The 24,519-nt window shown below is 41.8% G+C and overlaps 1 protein-coding gene across 3 annotated transcripts in view; it reads left to right on the top strand.

Annotated features, from left to right (window-relative positions):
• Positions 1 to 3,720: 3,720 nt before the first annotated feature.
• Positions 3,721 to 24,519, top strand: part of Ptgfr (prostaglandin F receptor) — a 36,577-nt gene continuing 15,778 nt past the window's right edge. Inside the window, exons 1-2 of one of the 3 annotated variants that reach the window (XM_029475603.1) lie at positions 3,721 to 4,001; positions 5,173 to 6,259. In XM_029475603.1, coding sequence (XP_029331463.1) covers positions 5,462 to 6,259 — 798 coding nt within the window. In that variant the 5' untranslated portion in view covers positions 3,721 to 4,001; positions 5,173 to 5,461. Of the gene's footprint in view, positions 4,002 to 5,152; positions 6,260 to 24,519 lie in introns of all 3 variants that reach the window. The other 2 variants (XM_029475602.1, XM_021158414.2) reach the window with 2 other exon arrangements.

Raw genomic sequence — 24,519 nt, 5'->3', positions numbered from 1 at the left:
AACAACCTCGCCCCCATTGCTCAGACAATAACTGACTCCCAGTCATTCTTCAGAAATCTGTACTACACAAGAAAGATTGATGTCTATTTGTATGAATGGCAGCTTTATACACTACAGTAGGTCCTCAGGAACAAATGAATAGATGAATGAGTTAATGAAGTGACTTAAACCAGATGTGTGACCCCAAACACAAAGACATCTAGTAACTTAGCTTCTCAAACAGCAGGGACACGAGGAGAGAACCAAGCGTGTCTGACCACAGACTGGTACTCTTCCCAAGTCTTCCTGCAACCCTGGCTTTAATGAAAACATAAGGCTGTGTCCCTTATACGCGAGATTGCTGCTGAGAACTAAACCAGAAGAAAGACAGATGTCTGCTTTGCTTTGGTTTGAGTACAGAAGGTTTTGCAATATCCAATCCACATTCTTTCACAATATCTCAGACCAGCCATGCCATGTTTTTAGTTGCTGTTAACTATTGATGGTGACAGTGTAAAAAGGCTAGTGGATAAGAAGAAAGGAGAGTTGAGAAGAAGTTAGATGGAAAGGTGTTTCTGAGGGCCAGGGAGACAGTAAAGGCACTCGCCACCCACGTCTGATGGTCTGAGTGTAATCCCGAGAGCCAAGTGATAGGAGGAGAGAACCTACTCCCGCAAATTGTCCTTTGACTTTCTTGTGCACTCTGTGACATGTTTACACTTGTGGACCACACTCCCTCCACATGCACAGAAAACGACCACAGAAGTGTAGTTTAAAAATAAATATATTTTTTTTAAAAGAGAGAAGGCAATTTGGATTACCTGCCCTATGCCCAGTTTGTGGCAGGCTCCTTCCACTCGCTCAGGAATGGAGCCTGGGTTGTTTTCATTTTCATACAGAGGGGACATGGGGCAGATAGCCGAGTGAGCAGAAGAACTGTTGGCTCTGTTGCAGAACAGCTCTAGGTATGGAGAGAAAATCAACGCGCACTCATCCAATGTCAAATCGAAGTGCTCACTTCATAAAGTCAGAACAGCAGACATTTATTTTTCAGAGAGCTACAGAAATTGCATTATTTTTCCAATCTACTTTGCATCTATTACTGGGATCACTTCTTTAGGACCCAGTTCCTTATCAAGACCCAGTCTACTCAAATGTTCTTAGAAGTCCTCGACACCAACTATACCTTCTGCTTCCAACCCCGTCTGCGTCTCTCAGAGGAGGAGCCCACTGAAGGCCCTGTTTAACCTCTCAGCTACCCTTCCTCCTCCACAGCTAAGACTTGGATCCTAGCTGCTCACTCCAGAGACCTGGATTTCTGTTGTTCACACTGCCCTCTATGTGATACTCAGTCACACAGCTCTAGGAAGCTAAAACATCTTTTATTAGGTAGCAAGTCTCTTAGTTAATTTTATTACATTTTTATAATTTACTCCTCACAAATGCATTATGTATATTACTTTTTTATGTATCAAATGTTTACATAATAAACATGAATTTAAGACTAAAGCTGTAATTTCCATAATAACCAAATCGGAGCACGTTTCCTCCATTAATCTCAGTGGCAAATCCCAATAAACCTTTGCAGACAATTTAATTAAAATGCCAAACCTCAATTTCCAACATTCCTCCTTGTTTTTTATGGAGTATTTTTTTTCTTTCAATTTCAATGTTATGGAGTGCGCACATTTTCTGTCTAAAGTGCTCCATGTCTAATCCCAAGTAATGATGGCTAAGTACACCCATACAGTGCATTCCTCTCTTGTCTCCTTCAGTGGAGGCAAAGCTAGCATCAACTTTGTCTCCATTCAACATAAAGAGAATGCTGGTTTGGGAACCCCATCACATGCCTACTGCAGAAGCATGCTCATCTTTTGGCATGAACCACACAATACAGCAATTCATGCTTGCTCACACAGCATTTATATCTGTCTCCTAGAAGGCAGAGGGCTAATTCTCACTGAATCTGGTGAATGGAAGTGTCTACAAATGGCTTTATAGGAGTATCAACTTCTCACATGCAGCAATAAAACCAAATGAGATATATTTTAGAAAGGTTGGTCAGCCTCTCATCTTCAGCTCTTCGGTTTTTGCCTGATGGCTTTTCTTTCTGTGGATTAAGCAGTTTTTTAGCACTGTCTTTGGGGATTAGGAATTGGGAGTCAGATTAGGGTGGCACACAGTCCTGGGAGCAACATTAACAGTTGTTCATTGTTCATTTTTTGAGAGCAGCTTGCCCTGCTAATATTAATATGTCTTGTTTTTCTGAACTATATGTTGGTTAAGGAATGGGGTTCTAAAAAAGGAATTCCAATAACAGATGCAGAATAGATTGAAGAAATGATGCAATTCCGGTAGTACTTTGGAAAAGAAATCACAATTGCCTTGTTTTTATTGAGTGCTACAATTTGACATTGAATGAGCAAGGTGTTTCTTTCCCACCCAGTTCCACAGCACCGTTGTGAGATGCCCCTGTCTCCAAGCTGCAGAGATTCCCAAATCAAAATCCTGACTCTAGAATTCATTACTTTAAAGATTTGGTGAGAACAGAGGAATGACAGAGAAGAGTCCCCCCATAGAGGGCCATTTCCACGAGAGAAACACCAGGAAAAATATCAACACACTGAGCTGCAACCAAGGACTGTTAATCATTAAAGGAAAGAGTGGCACTCCGTGTCACATTTTCAGTGTGGCTTGTGACAGGGTTGTTCTTTGGATTCTGGCCATCCCGGGACACAGCATTTTCCAATTAATCAAAACATTCACCTCTCTGACCATACCCAAGTCACAGTTTAAACACGCTATGATAGTATCAATTAAGAACTTCTCTGTCTCCACCACAGGGGGAGAGTGGGCAGTCGGACTTTTCTACAGTTAATGGCTAATTTATTTTATCTTGCCTTTGCACTTTATGAGCCCTTTCGATCTTCAGGAATTTGGAAGCACCTCTGGTTCTGGAATGGAGAAGCAGATTCCAGAACTCTTAACACAGCTAGTGACAACCTCTTGCTAGGTCCAGAAGGGAAATTAAGACAGGTAATAGGGGCACACAAGTGTTGCGTTGGAAATGACACGTTCAGAGGTGCGGGTGTTATTAGCTAAAAAACAATCATAGTGAAAAGAACTCACATTGTGCAAGTTCACACAGCACTATACATTTAACAAGCTCAAATAACAGTTCTTAATGAAAAATGAGCGCGCCTTTACTTGAACATAAAGTACATTTTACAAAATCTATAAGGTGTATATCCTTTGTTGTGGATGTCACTAGAAATTCTCTCGAGGACTTCAAAGCTCCCAAAAGGTCTCGAATCCCAGGCCAGCAGGTGTTCAAGAATGCAGCTCTCACTTCCCTTTATACTCTTACCCGACCGACTTGCACTCCAGTGACAGTGGAGCCTAAGGCTGTTCCTCTTACAGCAGTTGGCCAGAACTTCTAATTCACTCCCTGTGGATATCTGCTAGAAGTTCTCTTTCAAACTGGCAGCCTTTACCCAGATTTCCGCGTCCCTTTTTGGTTGGACCTGGAATTAATTCATTCCCCATAAGCTGTTTCAGACAATCCCACACACCAGGCTCTAAACATGCCTTGGTTTTCCTTGTTTCTATCTTGAAGCTTCGGAAATGACCTCTTTCATTTGGAAACGAGTTTAAAGCAAAACTTTCCGTAGTTGCCTGGTGGCTAAAAGCGTTGTCTTCTGCTGCTCGGTGGCCAAAGCATCAGAAGACCGTGCAGCAGCCTCACCCTGTGCGGGCAGAGAAAGTGGGCGGAGAGGAGAGAGACGAGGAAGGGGCGGAGGTCACCCAGCCCTCCACCCTGCAGAGGCTGGGAGCATCTCTAGGTGCTCTGAAGTCCAGGACACAATAGGTCCTGCGGGTGATCCAGCGCTCAGAAGTGTCCTAGGGAGGCAAGAGAGGTGGAACCTGAGGTTGCGGCTGCGCAGGGCTGGTTGCGCCATGGAACACGGGGCTCAGCGCTCTTCTGCTCCGGACACAACCACTCAGTGGCTCAGGATGCCGAGGTAACAACCCTGTGGCTGCATTCCCACGGCCGGATTCCCACGGCTCCTGGATTCTCCAGCTGAACCCAGGGTTGATAAACTCCAGTGGCGACAGCTGCAGGGGTCCCGCTGGAGAGCACTATAGGCTGAGACTGGCAGGGATTTTGGACCCAATTCGTGGTGTGCTATGGGGAAAGAAGGGCTTGGGGGCTTCACTGTAAGGATGGGGCTCAGTAGCAAGGATTCCCCCCACCCTCGGGAGAGAAGCACGCACACAGGGCTACCCCCTTCTTTCCCTGAGATTCCCTGCTGGCTGCACTACATGGTCCTTACCACGGGCTGCCGCAGACCTTTGGCGCCCCCCAGGGTGGGAGGGAAAAGAACTCTCCGGAGTTTGAGAAATTGCAAAAAGTTTCAGCAAGTTGGTTAGGTTTAGAGGCAATGTTGCAAGCTGAGGCCCCTTGGGGTGTGGGCTTTGCAACTGTCGAAAGTAGAAATGTGAGTAAGACACCGAGGGGGCAGCCAGCCTCTTTCCTCCAGGCAGCTAAAGCCACTGGACTGTCAAATCCCCAGCTTCCGGGAAAGCTGCTCTGGGAAAACAATCTAATTATCCAGTGGTGTGGTCCTGAAGCTAGCACGGACTTAGGACTCAACACATTATAGGGGCAAAAAATCCCAAACAGTACAGTGTTTCTCACTGGAGGTTACAGTAACACTGAGGGGGAGTTGCTTTCACTCTTTCTCATCTTGGTGCAGGGATTTCTGCCCCGTGAAAGAAGGCTAGATCAGAACTCAGAGCCTCAACACTCTCCCATGAGTCAAAGTGTGACTGAGTGTGAGGTGTGTGTGTGTGTGTGTGTGTGTGNGAGAGAGAGAGAGAGAGAGAGAGAGAGAGAGAGAGAGAGAGAGATTGATTCTGTGTGTTGCCCTTTCATGACCTTGGCTTTATGACCAGCAGGTGGATCAATTTCTTGGGGAGGGGTCAATGTCCCACAGAGAAAAGAACAGAATCTTAAAGGATTAGTTATTTCAATAGATTGCTATGCTTTAAAAACTCCATTGGTTTGAAATCTAACCTTGTTAGTGCTTTAGTAAGACTTCAAATGATTCAAGATGTCAAGATGTCAAGGACACACCAGGATGACTTTTTTTTTTTTTTTTTTTTTTTTGAGATTTCTCTCTCTCTTTCTAGGGAAGTGAACTGACAGGTGTCAGTTTGGGCGGTATCTTTATCTCGAAAGAGAGGAAAACAGAACAGATGCATGCTGGTGGCCGAGTTCTGCAACCTGACTTATGATAGGCTGGGCAAATCCACCCCATCCCAGGACGCTGAGGCGCTTGGTTCTAAATGTCAGATGACTGACTGACTGGTAATTAGGTCTTTATAATTCCTGTCCTGTATGCTGCAGATGTCTGCACTTCGAGACTGCGCAGTTGTGACAGAGAGATGACTTGAGGGGATAGCTTTTACCTCCACAACAATGTCCATGAACAGTTCCAAACAGCCAGTGTCTCCTGCAGCTGGACTCATCGCGAACACAACCTGCCAGACGGAGAACCGGCTTTCAGTATTCTTCTCTATCATCTTCATGACAGTGGGGATCTTATCGAACAGCCTGGCCATCGCCATTCTCATGAAGGCCTACCAGAGATTTAGACAGAAGTCAAAGGCTTCTTTCCTGCTCTTGGCTAGTGGCCTGGTGATCACAGACTTCTTTGGCCACCTTATCAACGGAGGCATAGCTGTCTTTGTATATGCTTCTGATAAAGACTGGATCCGCTTTGATCAGTCAAACATCCTGTGCAGTATTTTTGGAATCTCCATGGTCTTTTCTGGCTTGTGCCCACTTTTTCTAGGCAGTGCGATGGCCATCGAGAGGTGTATAGGAGTCACCAATCCTATATTCCACTCTACGAAGATCACATCTAAACACGTGAAAATGATCCTGAGTGGTGTGTGCATGTTTGCTGTCTTCGTGGCTGTGCTGCCCATCCTCGGACACCGAGATTATCAAATTCAAGCATCCAGAACCTGGTGTTTCTACAACACAGAGCACATCGAAGACTGGGAAGACAGATTTTATCTCCTGTTCTTTTCTTTCCTCGGACTCTTAGCTCTTGGTGTTTCCTTCTCGTGCAATGCCGTCACGGGAGTCACACTCTTAAGAGTGAAGTTCAGAAGTCAGCAGCACAGGCAAGGCAGATCTCACCACCTGGAGATGATCGTTCAACTCCTGGCCATAATGTGCGTCTCCTGCGTCTGCTGGAGTCCCTTTCTGGTAAGATCCTACAGGGTGGGTGGTCTCTGCTCTCTTGGGTTTATCTATGATGTGCGCAGTTTGTCTCCATTATAAGGGTTTCTGGTCTAGAATGTCAATCCTTTAGATGCTAAAATTGACTTCAGTGCTCAGCTCTGGCTTAGAGTTAAGTTGTGTTTGATCCACAGGTTTGTTTTTCTATAGGTCCCAGTGAAAAGAAATGTATTTCTGAACAAGTGTAGCCATACTCTTTCCTGCTTCCATGTGGCACAGTGTCAAGTAACACAAGCAGTAGTTTTGACATACTGGGTGTTATCTTTGAAAATGTTAGAATGAGTGGCTATGTTAGCCCATTGAGTCAGGTAGACTCAATACCATAGAAAGCAATACAGATTTTCATCTGCAGACAGAGGAGAACAGTTGTGGGGTTGTTCTTAATGTAAAGACAAAGTCACAACTTGCCAACTCTGGGGATGAGCTGAGCTAACAGAGAGCTCAGCCAGCCCTGGGTAAGGAAGACAAAAAGATATCACTTGTTCACTGAGGCCAGAGCATTGCGGGCACGTGGGGAGGAGTCTGACTGGCAGGGAGCTCAGGCATCAGACATTCATGAGAGTACAACTTTCATTCCTTTAAATGCTCTGTAGTCAGGAGGCACCTGCAGCAGCCTGGCATTTAATCTGGAACTAAGGGAATTCAGTAACAGAAGTGAAGTATTCATATTCTCTTCCAGATAGAAGAAGGAAAGACTGTAAGGGAAGCCATGGCCCCAGCTGCTCACCAGATTCACTTTATGATGAGAGTAATGATAATATGCAATTAAAGAGAAGAATCACACTTCTGTAGGAGGAAAGGGGAGCGACAAGTGGGTTCATTCCTTTGCTGCAGTGGTAGGGAAGTGGGCTGGCATCCAGAGATGAGCATCTAGGTTGGACCGAGGTCAAAATGAGGCAGGAGGAGAAGCAGGTTGGAAGCAGAGGCAATGTGGTCACTGAGGAGGTCGGCTGCAGACCTGTGAGTGATGTCCTCTCCGTATCCCTAGCATGGCCCCTGGCTGTCCTAGCCTGAACGGCTTTGCTACACAGCACAGGTGATCTCCGTGTGATAAAAGGTTGTGAGCACGGTTCACGCTCAGGAGCCGAGGGAAAAGATGCCTTTGTTTTATAAAAGGGCTTCTTTTATCAGTACTTGTTTGTTTTCATTTTATAGCTTTATAGTTTTAATTTAGTTTCTTATATTTTGCTATATCATTAAAAAAAATCTACTCATGCTTTCCTTAGGCTGTCCAGGTAAAAGGACCCAGGTAAGAGGGCTGAGGCCATTCATGACAATTAGGCTTTGGGAAGACATGTGCTGTCGGTTTATGGGAGCTGTGGTGGATGAAAGGTGAAGTCAGATTTGTTCTCAGTAGTATAATGTTTTGGTTGAAGGACAAAAATGCTCATTTTGAGTGGTTTAACTTAAATTTATGATACTTGGCATGAGAAATTTCTTAAAATTTTAAACTAGTGTGAATTTTCAAAATACAAAACGAGGGATTGTTTCATTAATACCTCAGCAGCTGTGGAGGTAAAGTGAAAAGAGCGGGGTGAGAAGGTTAAGGAAACATTGAGCTTGAAGGGTGAAGGTCATAGCTCGGAAGAACCCGGCAACAAGTGTGTTAGAGGGAGGACCTTGATTCAGACAGCAACGGTGGTCACTGAGAATCACTGTGTGTGGATCTGTTCTTAATCATCTTGAGCAGTCCCCTTAGCTCTGGCTTTTGATTTTGAAAACTGGAGTAAGATTAGCTCCTGTAAGACCACAGAGAAAGTAGAATCCCAGATTCTTGCCATGAATATGTGAAATTTACATTTTCCTCTCCCCTTTTTGCTGAAATTTTGGTTTCTCTTATTGATTACATAGATAATATGATTAATTTATATTTCAAATAATTTTAATGGCATTCATTTTTGAGATAATATTTCCTCCTCCTCTTCCTCTTTTTCACCCCCTCCTTCTTAGTGACATACAAAGTAGCAGATTTTCCTGGGGCACTTTCTTTACTTTCTCTTTAGGAATTACTGGTATACTAATGTGTCACTTATGTTATACTTCTGAAATGCCTTTCACTGTGTAAATTCCTCCTTATCTGTGCTAAGTACACAGGTGTCTCTCAATTAGCTGATATTATGAGTTGTTTCAACATTCTAAGAGTTCCGTTGATGTATGATGACGTCAAGTGTCTGCCACTCTAATCATGGTGCACTTCATTTTACAGAGGAGGAAAACAGAATTTGCTTTTCTTAGGAATTGAGATTTAGGAGTCAAGAATAACTATTTGTTATTTGTTTAAAATATAACTTACTAGTAGCATTTAGGCTTGCCATATCTGTGTTTCATAGTTGTGAATATGATTAACTCAGATAAATTCACTCAATTAAAATTCCAGCTGACAAATGCAAGAACCCACACTAGGATTTTAGCCTAGAGTTCTGTATAGAAACAAACTCACTCCAAACTCTGAGAGTTAAACAGTTATGAAATGGTCTTTCGAGCTACGTTTACCTGGAACTCACTAGGTGGAGATGGCTGTCCTGGAACATCTGGTGATCTTCTTGCCCTGTATCCAAGTGCTGGGATTAAAAGCCTGCCCCGCTGTGTCCAGCTTCAAGTAACAATTTCCTAGCAATCTTTGTTTTGCCTTTATATATGTAATGATGCCTTTTAATGCTCTTTTCATAGAATGTATAACTTTAGAAGGAGTTCACTGTAATTGCTATGCATATTTCTCTAATTTGGTAGGGCAATACATACTTGTTGACTGGTTGATTAAAACCTAAGTAGGATGAATGTCAAGAGATTGGAAATGATTGACCAGAATGGGTTCTAAATTTTGAAGGTTTGAGTTGAGCAGATATTGAAGCCAAATGGTAAATTTTAACGTTTCCCAGGTCAGCACCTGAAGAGTAATGGAATATTGAAATTCAGCCCTTTCTCTGTAGAAGGCTAGGCGTTTGTTTGACGATCTCTTCAGAAACAGGTGGTAATTTTAAATGAAGGAAAACATAAAGTATCTGAGGGACAAGATGATTTCCTATGTAATGGCGTTTACCCAAGAAATGTGTTCTTTTGTATTAAATCAAATTTTGATTTTTTCACAGGCTGTAATTCTTATGCAAATCTTTCTAGCCATCTTTGTAGTTAAATATTTAGTCTCCAGGGTGATTATCAGATACAGATTGATTGGATGTTACGTTAACTTTGACTGAAATTGCTAAGGTGGCAGTATTATACTGACCAGCTATTATAGAGTGAATAGCCAATGATGGGCATGGAGGGCTGCATCCTGTGCCTGTTAGGTTGAGAGTATTGTCTTTGGGAGGCTGATACTCATCATCATTTCAAAACACTCAATAGAATCTCTATATATCTATGCCCTTGTTTAGCACTAAAGGATTGTAGATGGATATACATCTGTATGTGTTAAGTGAAAAGAATATATGAAAATCCATAAACATGTTACTCTGTTCTGGATCTTGGTCAAATATTTCTAATCTTTTGACATTTTGTGTACATGACAGTCAACCAATACTTTGGATCTAAATCTATGCATGTAACATGCATTTGTATATGTAAATTATATATATATATATAATTATATGTGTGTGTATGTGTGTGTATAATGCATGTTCTTTTAATTTTAACTTACTTTATTATTATTATTTATGTGCATGCATATGCAGTTGCATGTGTGTGTGTGTTTGTGTGTGTGTGTGTGTGTAATTTATGCCATGTATATACAAATACCCGTGGAAACCAGAAGAGGGCATCAGATTTTTTGGAGCTGGAGTTACAGATCTTTGTGAGCAGCCTGTATTGAGGATTGAACTCAGGTTCTTTGGAAGATAAGCAAATGCTCTTAAATACTAAGTCATCTCTCCAGTGCAATATGCATTTATGTACATATAAAATATACATTTGTATCTATGCATACATGTGCACACAGAGCGATTACATACAATTGTTAGGTTATTTACAAAATTAAAGATATTAACTAATACACCCTTAGGTCTGACCATGTCAAATAAGAGAGATCCCACTGAAATTAAGAGCAAAGTGAACGCTCACTGTGTTATTTCATCATATCCCAGAAAAAGGTGGATTGCTGCTGACGTATGTTGTCTCAGCTGCTTTCCATCCTAAATATCAGGGTATAGTTGTTTGGAATACAGGAGTCACAGCGTAGGTCCCCAGCAGGATCCATGACTCCAGGGTTCCACTTCTGTAAAACTACTCAACAACTCAGACACACACCAATGGCAGTTCTTTAAGACACAGCAAGTGGTTGTGTGCTGGCAAAGTTTGAATTATGCAGGCAAAGGCAGCCTTCTCACTCTGGGTAGGCATGCACTAGATGGCAATGGTCACCTGACAGTGGGAGGCACAGAAGTGGACCTGAAATCTCTAGGGGCACTGTCCTACCCTGAGCCTTGGCATGTTTTGCCTGAGCACTCCCCTGATGTTCCTGTAGCTCTCATACTGCTCTCTTGTTGCTCAAATGTTACCCTGTATACACTGTCTTAAAAAACATCATTTCTCAACTTCTCTCTTCTATTCCTATGCTTTACTCCCGGGAAGCACTCAGAAGTATGAGATTTTTTTTTAGTTTGTCTGCTACTTGCTTAAAGTTTGCCCTTGCATGAAAGCTACAAAGAGGTAGGAGACCTTGTTTATTGCTATATCCTCAGCTCCTAGACCATTGTTGGGTTTGGGTTTGGTTTTTACAGTAGGTGCCAGCTGAATATCATGCAGAAGAATGCTTAATGCATGACTGTATTGTCTCATCTTGCATTCTATATGTGAGCTGGTTGGTTTTGGACCTCCAATTCATGATTGCAATTGGAGGAGAAAAACTTCTGTATTGAAGTTTCCAAGTAACAGAGCCTTCAAGAACTCTGGCCATTCTGAAGCTTGAATCTGAGTTAGAATTAGAAACATCTTATAGAGAAACCAGGCTTGGGATTTAATCTACTTATGTGTCATTTCCTCAATTAGACCCAGTGGTTCTTGGTGTTGTGTCCTATGACATTTGTGTTTTAGTTTCTAAGCATCGAGTGTGTGTGGGGGGGTGCATTAGTCAACATGCATTTAACAAAAAAATTAATAAACCAAGCATTGAGTGGAATGTTTCAAGGCAAAGGAAAATATTAAATAGTAAAAATGTATTATAATATATCCCCATAGTTTTTTATCTGTCTCTTCACAAACAGTTCCATAATATGTGTAGGAGTCTTGTCAAGGGATGAAGAGGAGAAATTTACTTTGAATAAAGAGTTCCAGATATTGCATGGTTGGTGCCATAAAATGAGATCTTTACTCTAAATGTTGAAATTTGTCTAAAATTGATCTTGGTAATGTCATGTCTCTACTGTCTGATTGAATCAATATGTGTGTGCATACATGTCTATCTATCTATCTATCTATCTATCTATCTATCTATCTATCTCTACTTACCTACCTAACTTCCTACCATATCTTGATTTATATATTTTTTGAGGCAGGTATTAACTATTCTGCCTGGCCTTGAACTCATTATGCAGCCAAAGATGACTTCAAACCTTTGTCTCTATTTCCTGAGTTCTAGGAGGGCAAGTGTAGGCTCCCACACCAGATTCACACAGTGCTGGAGATGGACTCTCTATAAGGCACCGTGTGTGCTAGACCAGCACTGTGTCAATGTGTCAATGTTTCCAGCTCTTGGTTTGTAGAGCAAGACTAGAAATAACTTCTCAGAATAACAAGACAGACTATCTCTGTGGATGTGGAGGCACCCCATAGAGGCACTCCCTTTAGATGAATCTTTCTAGGGGAGATTCCTTCAGCTGAGGATAGCTACTTTGTCTGCCATTGTGACACTGTCTCTGTCTGTGGTCATTCTAGATAGCAATAGATAAACATGAGACTGGAGAACTCTGCTCCCTGCTTCATTTGGGACATGTCCTCAGGCTTGCTGAGGTATCTGCAGCAGGCTTCCCTCACGGTTTCTTGACATCTTAGCCTCTGCCTGGTACTGCTACCTGCACTGTGCCACACTTTGGAAAGTGTTCCGTGTACAGGCTTCCAATTCAAAGCTAATTTCCTGCAGAGTTTGTCTTGGGATAGAGATTCGGAAGTGTTCATGCCTTATCTGCCTGCCAAGCACATTGCGTGCAGAGTGAAATAGGACCAGGTAAACATGTTGCCCTCTGTGTATGAACTGAACTTGATTGAAAAGAGAGTAACATTTTTCCTCATGGAAAAATCTGCCCAGTGAAGGTCGGTTAGTTAAAGAAAAGACATTGCTAGGCTGAGAAATTACCCAAAAATGAATTGCTTAAGATGAGCATGGTGGTCTGGAAGATTTTTTTTTAATTTTTATTTTTGGTTCATTCATTCCTGGCAAAACAAAATTTCTTGTTTTCAAGAAGAAAGACATAAAAATGCCCAAAAGATTTCACAGACATGGAGACAACACTTACAAAACATTGCTTGAACCATTCAAGTATAAACAAATCACAAACGTGCATTATAGTGTTACTCTTGGTGGGTGTTAAATCTTCTGATTTACTGTGTGGGATTTTATTAAACCTCCATACATTTAAGGTATAATTCAAGATCTGAGTGCTTCTAGGTTCCCCTGGATTCCCACGGGTAGGTTTATGTGCTCGGACTGAGGTGAACAGGAGGTATATGAAGTGCGGTCACATCTGTGTTTGGTTTGGAAGGCGTTAACAGCCGCACTTATTTGTCCTGGCGTAACTATATTGTTTATCTGTGTTGAGGAAGGAATGGGAGAAATTTGTCTTTTGATTCTTGTAAACATATCTTTCAAAGCTGGTGCAAACTTGTCCCTCTGTGTGTTCTCTGGCCGGCGTGTGAGGGTGTTAATGCTGCAGCGGACTGGATGCAGTTGTGGTTTACACAGAGAGGGAGTGGTTTCATCTCTCCTCTTTGCTATTGAATCCCCAAATAAAAACCAGAGGGAGTGAGCTGTGCTGTGATGCTGATGGAGACAGAGATAATGGATTCTGTAGAAGGAATCATCCCAGCTTTTTGAGCCTCGTTGCAAATCAAGCGTACCCTTGAGGACAGTTATTTGGAGCACATGCCGGGAGCATGGCTGTCATCCGCAGCACCTCAGCTATGACCTCGGAGTTACCCTACGCTAATTTTGTACATATGGGAACTGATTACAAAAATTATACTTATTCAGAGGTATTATTGAATTAATTAATTAATTTCCTAAACAGAAAAATTGGCACATAGTAGACATACAACATTAAAAAAAAAAGCTCTTTATAAAACATAATTTCTTCTCACCATCCTGATTAAATTAATCATGTTTAGTTCAGATGCTTTTTATGTTTTCGCCATCATCATCAAGATGGGCTGGCTGATACAGTGAAAAACGGTAGAAGCTTATAGTTTCAGAAAACATTTTTTTTTGGACATTTTTACTTGTTTCTGGTCCTTCTTTACAGATTCTTTTCAGAAGTACATGGCTCCTGTTAGTCATTTGCATCTTGCTCCAGTTTGAATACTGTTTCTTATATTGTAGATAATGAATCAAGTTAAAATTACTAAAAATCCTTGGGACTATCACAAAGCACTATGTTTGGGGCTATGAGTGGAGCCAGGAGCAAGCGAGCTCCTTTCCCAGAGAGAGGGAACAGCTCAGAGGTTGTATGGGGTATAAGACTTTTGCTCTTGAAGAGGTGAGTGCAGTAGGTTCGCACTTGCTTGCCAGCCTCCTTTCTTCTGCTTTTGGCTATATGGTCGGAATGATTTATTCACATACAAAGTGGGTATCTCAATGGCACCCACTTTATAGGTCTGTGGCAAAGAACTGGATGGGTTAATGTGTGAAGAAACATTTAAAGTTGTGTCTGATGTACAATAGTGGCATCTGTTTTCAGTTATGCTATTATTGTTGCTGGTACTATTAAATGGCAATGCTGTCATATAGTAATTTTGTCTCTAAGATCATCAAAAGGACTTTAAATGTACCTAGTCAATGAAGTGAGTATTACAGCAGGAGTTGCCCCTTCATTTTACTGATCTGACAAATTCCTATTCGGTACCTGCCATGTGGCAGGCACTGTTGTATTACTGAGAATAATCATTCACTATGATTCATAAAGTTTATGATCATAGGCAAGGGTCCTTGAAGCAATGATCGCCTTGGACAAGTCATACAATGGAAAAGTGTCTAGAGAACACTAGTTAGAAACAAAAGTTGGCCTGCAAACCCAAACCCAAGGTATGCAAGTGTTCAAGCCAAAATGAAAAGAGGACAATGTCTACAGAGAGAAAAATGTGCTTTTCAGATAGTGGTGTTGGCCCAGGTTGTCACAACACTAGAGTACAGTAGATAGAGGAGAATTAACATTTTTTTTATTGAAAACAGATTCTTCTCTCATACCGTGCATCCCAACCCCAGTTTCTCCTCCCCTCCATCCCTCCCAGCATGTTTAGTGTGTAGCAAATTATTATCAGGAGTTTTGATTTTTCAAGTAATGAACCAGCACTAGAACAATTAAACCAGATGATAAATACTGAATGATTAAATTAATATTTCATAAATCGTTGGATAAGTGACATGATTCAGGAGGTAGAAGACACATTAGATATTGGCAAGAGAGGCACTGCAAAGTTTCTATGCTTTCTAAACATGCAGGTTAAAAACATATTGGAAAAGACTAAACATAGAAAAATAATTTAGATTTCTATGAATTTTAATAATAGAAATAGTGAAACTAATAACTTGTCTGACCTTTCATTTATTCACCTCCATTGGTCAGTTCTTTGCTGAGGGGAGACCTGGATGTGTCCCATGTAGAGGGAAGAGAGCACAAAAGGAGACGCAATCTCGGAGAACAGTTGCCATGAACTTTCAGAATCAGACCTCCTAGCTCCTTCACAGGCTGTTCTAGCAAGTGGCTAGAGCTCTTGTCTAGTATGCAGAGCTTCGCAGGTTCAACCTCCCAGCCCTGAAAAAATACTTATGCCTGTATGTAATGGCAATAATTTCTAATCCATGGCTACAATCTGTCTAATAAATGAAATAGTTACATACAAATCCAGTTTAGTAAGGGATGGCCTTATCAATTTCCACTTTTCTGGATCTGCTCGGAACAAGCCAGGACGTTCACTTCTCCCTGGCAGCGAAGCCCTGGGTGGAGCACGAGCGCACATGGCTGAAGGCGAATCTCAAGTTGAAGCAGCTACAGCTGCAGTCACTAGCTGCTGCTGTTACCCCATGGTCATCATTGTGCTTTCCATATTCATGTCGGACCTCAGGACCAGCAGAGAGGAAGCAAGTTAGAAATGAGTGCCTGGCTGAGCGGTGCAGGGCAGGGGTGGGGACAGAGAGCAGTCAAGGCTGTGAGGGCTGAAGAAGGCTGGGGAGATGTGGGGCGTGGTCCGCTTAGGAACTCTGTTGGTGTCTTCCTTCACGTCAACAGCTGACGTCTTCTCGCTGAATAACATTCAGTTTCATATATTTCATCCATTTAAGATACATAAAAGTATTTGTGAAAAACAGAGTGGACTATGAGTTAGGGTCAAATTTCCTAAACCCTGTCCCCCCGAGGAAACTGTGTTAGCACCCTGGATACTGTCTTTTATTCAGCTATCATGGGCATGCGTTACTTTAGGTCTTTGATGGATGCACTAAAAGATTCTTTGTTCCATCACTTTTGTGCAAGGCATGGGCATTTTCTTATGTGGCTTTTCAAGAACTCTTTGGGTGCCAAGGAACACACAAATTTTCTGTTTGAAAAATCAGAAAATTAATCGTATAAGAAGAATTGATTTTTTTTTTTTTTTGGTTTTTCGAGACAGGGTTTCTCTGTGTAGCCCTGGCTGTCCTGGCACTCACTTTCACTTTGTAGACCAGGCTGGCCTTGAACTCAGAAATCCACCTGCCTCTGCCTCCCGAGTGCTGGGATTAAAGGTGTGTGCCACCACGCCCGGCCCAAGAAGAATTGATTTTTAGTGTTTATTGCCTTTTAATATAGTTCTTCACTTTGTAGCTGGAAAACTGATCAATTTCTTCTGTGGTTAATGTCTTTTGCTTGATTTGTAGGCAGTGATTTTCTAAGAATAAGATGATGTGACAATATTTATCTCACTTCCTTATTCATATCTATATTATCTATATCTATACCTACTTCCATATCTATAGTTTAATCTCTGAATTGATCTAAATACACAACATATCCTGCTTGGATTATAGGCACTTGTAGTCAGGCCTGCTTGGATTATAGGCATTCATATCCAGGCCTGCCTGTTTTCTGCAGCTTTGGGCCTCATGCTTGCAGAAAAAGCACTCTTTCCCCTAGCCATTCCCCAGACCCTGTGTTTATGGTTTAAATACATTTATAATGCAATTTGGTTTGATTTAAAAGTTAATAACCTGCGTTTTATTTTCAATGTTTTCAATATTTTCTAGTTACTACTTTAAATTTCAGCCAACCTGTCTGATATATGGAATTCTTATCTATCTATCTATCTATCTATCTATCTATCTATCTATCTATCTATCTATCTATCTATCTATTTGGTTTTTCGAGACAGAGTTTCTCTGTGTAGCCCTGGCTGTCCTGGAACTCACTCTGTAGACCAGGCTGGCCTCGAACTCAGAAGTTCCCACCTCTGCCTCCCAAGTGCTGGGACTAAAGGAGTGTGCCACCACTGCCTGGCTATGGGATTCTTATATAGTACATGCTTGGATCTTCTGAACCTATCAGCCAATTCTATCTACCTTCCCCCCGCCCCACTCACACACACACACACACACACACACACACACACACACACACACACACACACACACACACTTATCTATTTGAGGCAAGGTCTTCCTTTACAGCCCTGGCTGTCCTGAAATTCTCTATGTAGACCAGGCTGGGCTCTAACTCACAGAGATCCACGTACTTTTGTATTTTTTCCTCCTAAGTACTGGGATTAAAGGTGCTCAGCTATTTATCCATCACATGTATCTTTTTTATCCTTTTCTTCACAAAATTTGATACAAATTGTCTGAGGAAATTTGGTGTCCTGTTTTTATTGCACTGGTTGTATTTTGAAATTCGGTAATAATAGTTTCCTGGGAGGTGTATTTACTGGAAACGGCATGGGTTAGATGAGAAACCTTTCTTCATGAGTTTTACTAGAGCCAGGGTTGCTTGGTGCATAGCCTTTGTTTCATCCTGGGACTTGTTAGCCTGAGGGGCAGCTATGATTGATTTTATCATACCATTGACAGCCTGAGACTGAGTTACTGCCCCTACAGAGTGCCAGGGCTTACTCTACACTGCAGAGCTGTTTCATGGTTTGTGTGCCCCCCCTCCCCCCGCCCTGGCCCCGCCACTGGGGCCTTCTCCACTCTCTACCCTTCCTTTAGCAAGGCTGGAAGACATATAAGGTACCACTGATTGGTCACGTTGATGGAATCGGGGCAAGAAGAATGAATCACTTGCTTAAACCAGAGAGGTCATTGTTTCTCAAAACTCGTATTTCTTACCATATTATAGATAAACAATAAAAACTGGCTTTATAATGTCAAATTAATTTAATATGTGATTTTGCCACTGCAGTCATTTTTTTTCTGTAAGATGTTGGACGGAACAGCATAACCACATTGCACTGAGTCAATTTTCAGACCGTCCTGAGCTGTCTTTGTTTTGGGGCATAGACATTCCTGCAACGCATCTTTCAAGCAAAACAGGTCAAGATTTTCTTTCTTCTTCTCTTGCTTTCAGTGTCTTTTGGTTGGCTTTTGAGGGTAGGAGCAAGAAAGCAAAATAGGGCGAGAAACTTTCGATTCCCACATGGCTGCAACTTTCTGTCCGCATTTGGCAGCCTGGACCTGAGTAGCCACTTTACTCGGCTAAGTCAGAGAAGTGTGAAGGTAAACTAGATGGCAGTCAGAGAGTAGAAGGGTATAGATAAACCTGGTTTTAAAAGTTGATGTTAAAGAGCTTCCGGAACCTGGTACTGACCACAGTGGTCCCAAGTACCTGGAAATGCTCCAATTCCTCTTGTGGTCCTGCCAGGGTTTGGGTTCTGTGTTGCCCAAGACCTGTGTATTAGAAAGAAACTTCTGAGAATTTCCCTCCTGTGTAGCATACCCTAAGGGTTTGCTTAAATAAGAAATGTTCCTTTTCAGAAAGGCTTGCATATGATTGTACATAGGAGGGAAAAAACTGTGTGAAGACCTGCACATCCCTCATTACCTAGTGCATTGCCTCCGTTCCTAATTACAAATCAGATCTATCCATGAATGAGAACAGTGCCCACCCTAACAAATATTTAAAACACAAAAAGCTAAAGCTCTTATAAACACTGGTAGGTTCTGGCACTTTTATAGGGTGTATAGTGGTTCTTTCCCCCTCTGAAAGCCTGACAACAGCTAAGGCTGACGCTTTCTTATTTCAAGGGAATATAAACAGCCACTATGCCAGTGATGATAAAAGTCCAAACAATCCTAACTGTGTGGCAGGGAGCGGAAGGCTCTGCTTCCCGGGGCTGGACTTTCACATTGAGAGGGGGCTGATGTGTGAGCACAGCTTCAATGCCAAAAGTGTTCCTGGGTGTGAAGGAAGACAGTGATCTCTCCAGGAGTGAATTCTATGTGCACTGTCGACATTTCCCTAATTATTCAAGTCTGATCTGTCTCCACAAGATAAACATTCGAAACCCAAAGCCAGTCTGCATGTTCAGATGAGACTGGCATTCTGTACTCTTGATCTAGGAGGCGATTTTAGGTATGACTGGAACAGTGGGCAGATAGCATGCTCAACGTGCATCCTTGTGTCAAACACCTCCCTTGATTTAGAATGACATTAGGAGACAGACATCCTTTTGTGCTCATGAAGATGGACCAACTTTCTCTTGGACATTTGGGTTTGATTGGTTCTCAAAAATAGGCTGAAATGAACAGCTCACTGGGGACTATTCATCTATCTGTTAAACCGAGTAAGGAGACAGGGAAAAAAATCACTTAGAAAGCACGCTTCATTTTGCTATGGAGCCTGCCATCTCAGTCCTTACAGGACCAAAGCACTCTGAACACACTATGCCTTAAAAGATGAAGGTCTCTCTTTGAAATGAACTTCATGTTCCCTGTCCATGGAAAGCCCCTGGGATCTCTCTGGGCTATTGTCCTGGAAAAGGCTGATATTAGGAACAGATCAATACAGGTTTTTTAAAAAAATATTTTATTTATATTTATTTGTATTTTATATTTTTATATAGCTAAAATCATAATAGTTTCATGTGCATGCTAGCTGGTGAATAATATCTTTCCTTGCAGAATTTTTAGAAGAAAACACATCTTTTCATTGATCAAATGCCAGACTTGCATAGGTTCACTAAAGGAGATTCAAATGTGTATGTGTCTGGTACAAGTTATCTCTAAGAATGTGCTACCTTGGAAGGGAGAGGCAGGAGGTTCAAGAGTTCGGGATCAGCCTCAGTTACAAATTGAGTTCAAGGCCAGCCTGGGCTATGTGAGTCCAAACCAAACCAAACCAAACCAAACCAAACCAAACCAAACCAAACCAAACCAAACCAAACCAAACCACACAAACAAACAATTAGTCACAAAATAATATATTTCTACAGCATATTAAACAAGTGAATTACTGACTTGACTTAAAATCCTGAAATTCTTAATTGGCCTTTCATTTCCTTCCCTGTACTCTCTACAAAACCCAAACTGATTATTTATACCCTACATTTATTTCACTTTGGACAAAATAGATCAAATTTGATCTGTTCCTAGTGTGTCTGTTTTGTGCCTGGCTGTCTCTCAAGTTAGTAGAAACTCCAGGCGACACAGCCAGTGTCATCTGTTTCTACTCTGCTTCCTTTGATACCTCGTACATGGCTTGGAAAGGCCTAAGGAAAATACAGCTCATCTTTTAGACTCCTTTAATATCCAGTACAACTAGTGAAGGAAATAACATCCCGATGGCGATGGGTATTAAATGTCCAGAATGTCACATCCAGGTTTTATTTGGAAATATTCCTTTTTGAAAGATGTTATAACTTTTTGAAATATAATTATAAAACTGTCATTGTGGTGATTGCTTCACTTTAAAGTTAGTTTTGTTCTAAGAATCCAGAATTAATTAATGAATTAAGACAAGTCCTGCATGTTTATCTTCTACAGTGTACACAGGCAAGCAGGCTTGAGGTACCTTATAGATTCCAACCTGTCGAAGCTCACAGTGTTCCCTTGTATTTTCCTTAGACACAAAGAACATTAATGAATATAAATATTAGGAGGGGGGATTAACCCAAAGAATGTAACAATTTACAGTGTCTGCATTTCGCATCATGAGCTATTACTCAACACAATTAACCATACATTGTGTCTGAAATAATGGTTAAAAATAAAATATTCCCAGACATAAGGCGATCGTATCTGACACAAGGAAATACAAAACCTTTGATTTGACCATGATTTGTAGAGAAAAATATGTGATTAAAAGGAGTATTCATTCTGTATAATATTGTTGTGGTAATATAGGTCTGGCTATAGGGTTGTCTGAACAAATTTACTAAAAATTTCACTTAAAATATTTTTAAAAAGTAATCTTTCTCTTCTTTATAGAACAGAGCACTTCCTAGTCTCCAGTCTTCCCTTCTTCCATCTAAACTGACCTCTAGTTTACCTGAATAAATCTAAAAATCCCAAATTTTAAAACTGACCACCTTGTTAGTTGGCAATGAATATTAAAATCACTCTTGATTTTGTAAGCAAACAGTTTGGCCACTGAGAAACTTCTTTACTCCTGTCATTGAAATGTAAAAGCCCCACCCAGTGGTCACAAGTCCTCTCCATGTGTCCACAGCAGACCCAGACCTGACAGGCTTTGACTCAAACCAGAGAGAGCTGCAAGGAGCCAGCTGTAGCACTTTGATTACAACCATGCAAACTTTTGTCTTGATGTCTTCATCTTACCTTGAACGGAATGCTTATTGGCCCAAGTGTCTTGCACTGTGTGATGGCTTTGCAGTCAGAGCAGCACAGATTGCACTCATGTCCAGACATGTCGGTCGTGGGAGGACGCCATAGCTCTTGGTGTGTGTGTGTGTGTGTGTGTGTGTGTGTGTGTATGCACTCGCACGTGTGTGCTTGCATGTATGTCTACAAACACACATGCATACAGTGCCCCCTGGAGGCCAGACACAGCACTGGGTCTCCTGGAGCTGGAGCTACACACAGTTATGAACCATCTGACACAGGTTCTGGGAACTGAATTTGCAGTAGCAGTACTTGACCTTAGCTGCTGAGCCATCTCTCCAGTTCCAAGTTCTTGAGTTTTCAGTGGATTCAAAGATAAGGCTCTAGTGAAAATCTACTATTTTCTCAAACAAAACAAAACAACAAAAACAGTGAGAACACACACACACACACACACACACACACACACACACACACGTGACACATGTGATATAGTTAGGAATATTCATTCATTTATTCAGTAATATTTTTTCTCAAAGCATGGCAATTATCAGACAACGTTTATTCATGCTTGCTAGGACTGTGCTGTTAGATGCTCTGCAGTAGCTAGTCTCCTGTGAAGGTTAGTCTCTTCTGACGGTGTGGGTTGTAGAGGGTGTGGAGAGGGGGCAGAGGGTATGCAAGCACACAGATTATCAGGAATGTTTTCAAACTGTGGTTACCCTTTGTGCGGGTGTGGATGGGGATGTTTTACATCAGATGGCCAATCGCAGGACCCTATACCTGCACGTCTACCAGAATACGCTGTGAATGACCCTGGGGCTTTTCTGGGAGATCTTAGACGATTTCTGAAGGGAAAAAGAAAGATGGTACTACCAAAATTAGCCTTGGCACATTCTGGCTTGAGAGACCTAAGGTTTCCGAGTCGATCACTTCATCCCAGCTTCTGTGCTTGGGATGAAAAGGCCTGTCTTCATCCCCAGGAAAACAGGAAGCACTCCACTTCCTCCGTTGGTTGGCATTCACCCACCACACATCTGGCAGACACTCACTATGTGCAGAGAGATCTCAACCGTATGCTTGCTGTCGGTGAACATCTCTGTCAGTGCTGACTCCATGCTGAAGAATTCACGCCATTTATCTCAGTGAGAGAAGGAAGTTAGTCTCCTTGTCCATGCTTGAACCTCCTCATCCATGAAGTGAGTCTCTGTAGCATGCTGCATAATTTCTTACTACTATCTTTGAATGTAATAGACACATATCCTTTGACTAATTATTAAGAATCTATGTTTAATTCAGGTTTGAGTGTACATGCATAACAATAGAAAGAGGGTAATATGAGTTTTTACATACTACCTCATAAATGTCCAATAAAAGATGCTACCTGATCCTAATCATGATTATGCCCACGGTCCCACTTTATCCTCCAGTAAAATTCAGTGGTAAATGAAAAAATACTGACCAAATACCTAGCAGACATTTCACATATGAGACAAGCATAAAATATGATTAAAATAAGATCTTAATGTCAAAAGAATGTGTAGTTTATTTGTAGAGGTATGGGCAGAACTAGCTGTTATAAAAGACCCATGAAATCCATGGTTTTTCAAGGAACTCATTTTCTGAGAACCACCGTCTACAGGGAATAGATACTGAGTTCTTGGCCAAAGCCCTTGAAATTGGGCTCATATCGCCTTTGTTTTGTGAAATGAGTCCTTCCCTGTCTTCTCTTTGAGAAGGGCAGTCCTCACCTTCTGAGTTTTATTGTTGATTCATGAACCTTCTCTTCCTGCATAGGTTAAAAGACCCCACGATTTCCTCCCACATTTATTCTCCACAAATACAGCAGGCCCTGAGAAACTCCTGCCATAGCCTGGCTCTCTCTTTAATATGCGCATGCTTACAGCGCTCAACTCTTCTCTGAGGTCTCAGCAGACCCCGTTACTCTTCTAGATTTGGACTTTTGGGGTTTAGGATTAGAGGGGTTTTGAATCTCATACTGGCCGCTGGTCAGCCCAGTCAGGGGAGTCTGGGTGCTAACCCACTTCGTCTTCTGTATTAAGGAGTTTACCCCAGGCTAGAGCATCATCTCTATTTATTTTCTCTTGTTTGTTTCTGGAGAAACCATGTTGTTTTAAGTGAGACCATTTTGTGGTATTATTTTCAAAGCCTCTCAGGGAGACAATACCTTCCACATAACTTCAGAGGAAAGGCTGGGCTTTCTGGTGTTGCAAATAATACCACAAGACCTGGCAACATAATAGAAAGAATAATAGAATAAATATAATGGAAAAAAGGGTGGAAGAGCTGGGGGCCCAGGTTTATAGAGTCATGAAAGAAAGAATATTTCCAATATTTGTGGATATCTCCAGGGCAGAGAGAGAGTTGTGAGTGGTCAGCTGTGAGTAAAGGGCACAGGTCGGCGACTGTATGCTTCTGATTTAGAAATGATTATAAAACACATACAAAGGTGTCTCTATTGCCTGTCTTGAGTGTGTTCACGATTTAAAAGTAATTTAACACTGAAAGCTCTTTTGCATGTTTATTTACATAGCTTAACGGTGGTGAACTGTGTCAAGGTCTTGGCGAAGGGCGTTGGGTTTTTAACCACTGTCTTGATTACTCCTTGGGGCCTGAGAATAAGCTTCCAGGAGAGCCTTTTAATTTTGCCATTTTCCAGTCTGATGTCAGGTAAGGGAGACATTTCCAGGGCTCATATTTTGGGCCAAGTCTGAGCTTGTGCAGGGAGAAGCAGCTGAGCTGTAGTTTTGACCCCATCCCCTCAGGTAGGAGGGCCATCCTGCTGGTCACTCTCTGGTGGGTCATATAGGCTCGCTGCCTTTCTTAATTTTCCCTCCTTCAGTGCTGTAGATCCGCACCTTCTTCTGTGTTAGGCCCATTTGCTCCCTGTAGCCTCTGATACGATATATCATAACCTTTATGTTGTAATCATGCTATTGGCTACAGGAAAATTATTAAATAAGACAAAATAGGTATTTTTTAAAAAAAGAAAACTGTGTGTGTGTGTGTGTGCATGTGCATGTATGTGTGGTATATGTTTATAAATGCTCAACTACATGTGTGTAGGTGCTTGTGGATATGTATTTACCTGCTAGTGAAAGCCAGAGATCAACTCAGATATCGTTCCTTAGATTCCATCCACCTTGCTTTTTAAGATAAAATCTCTCAGGGGAATGCCAGGGCCAAAAGAATGGGAATGGGTGGGTAGGGAAGTGGGGGGCGCTATGGGGGACTTTTGGGATAGCATTGGAAATGTAATTGA

The sequence above is a fragment of the Mus caroli genome, chromosome 3 (assembly GCF_900094665.2).
Source record: "Mus caroli chromosome 3, CAROLI_EIJ_v1.1, whole genome shotgun sequence".
NCBI classification, from domain to species: domain Eukaryota; kingdom Metazoa; phylum Chordata; class Mammalia; order Rodentia; family Muridae; genus Mus; species Mus caroli.
Note: the sequence above shows the minus strand (reverse complement) of the source record. Positions and strands in the feature narration are given on the sequence as shown.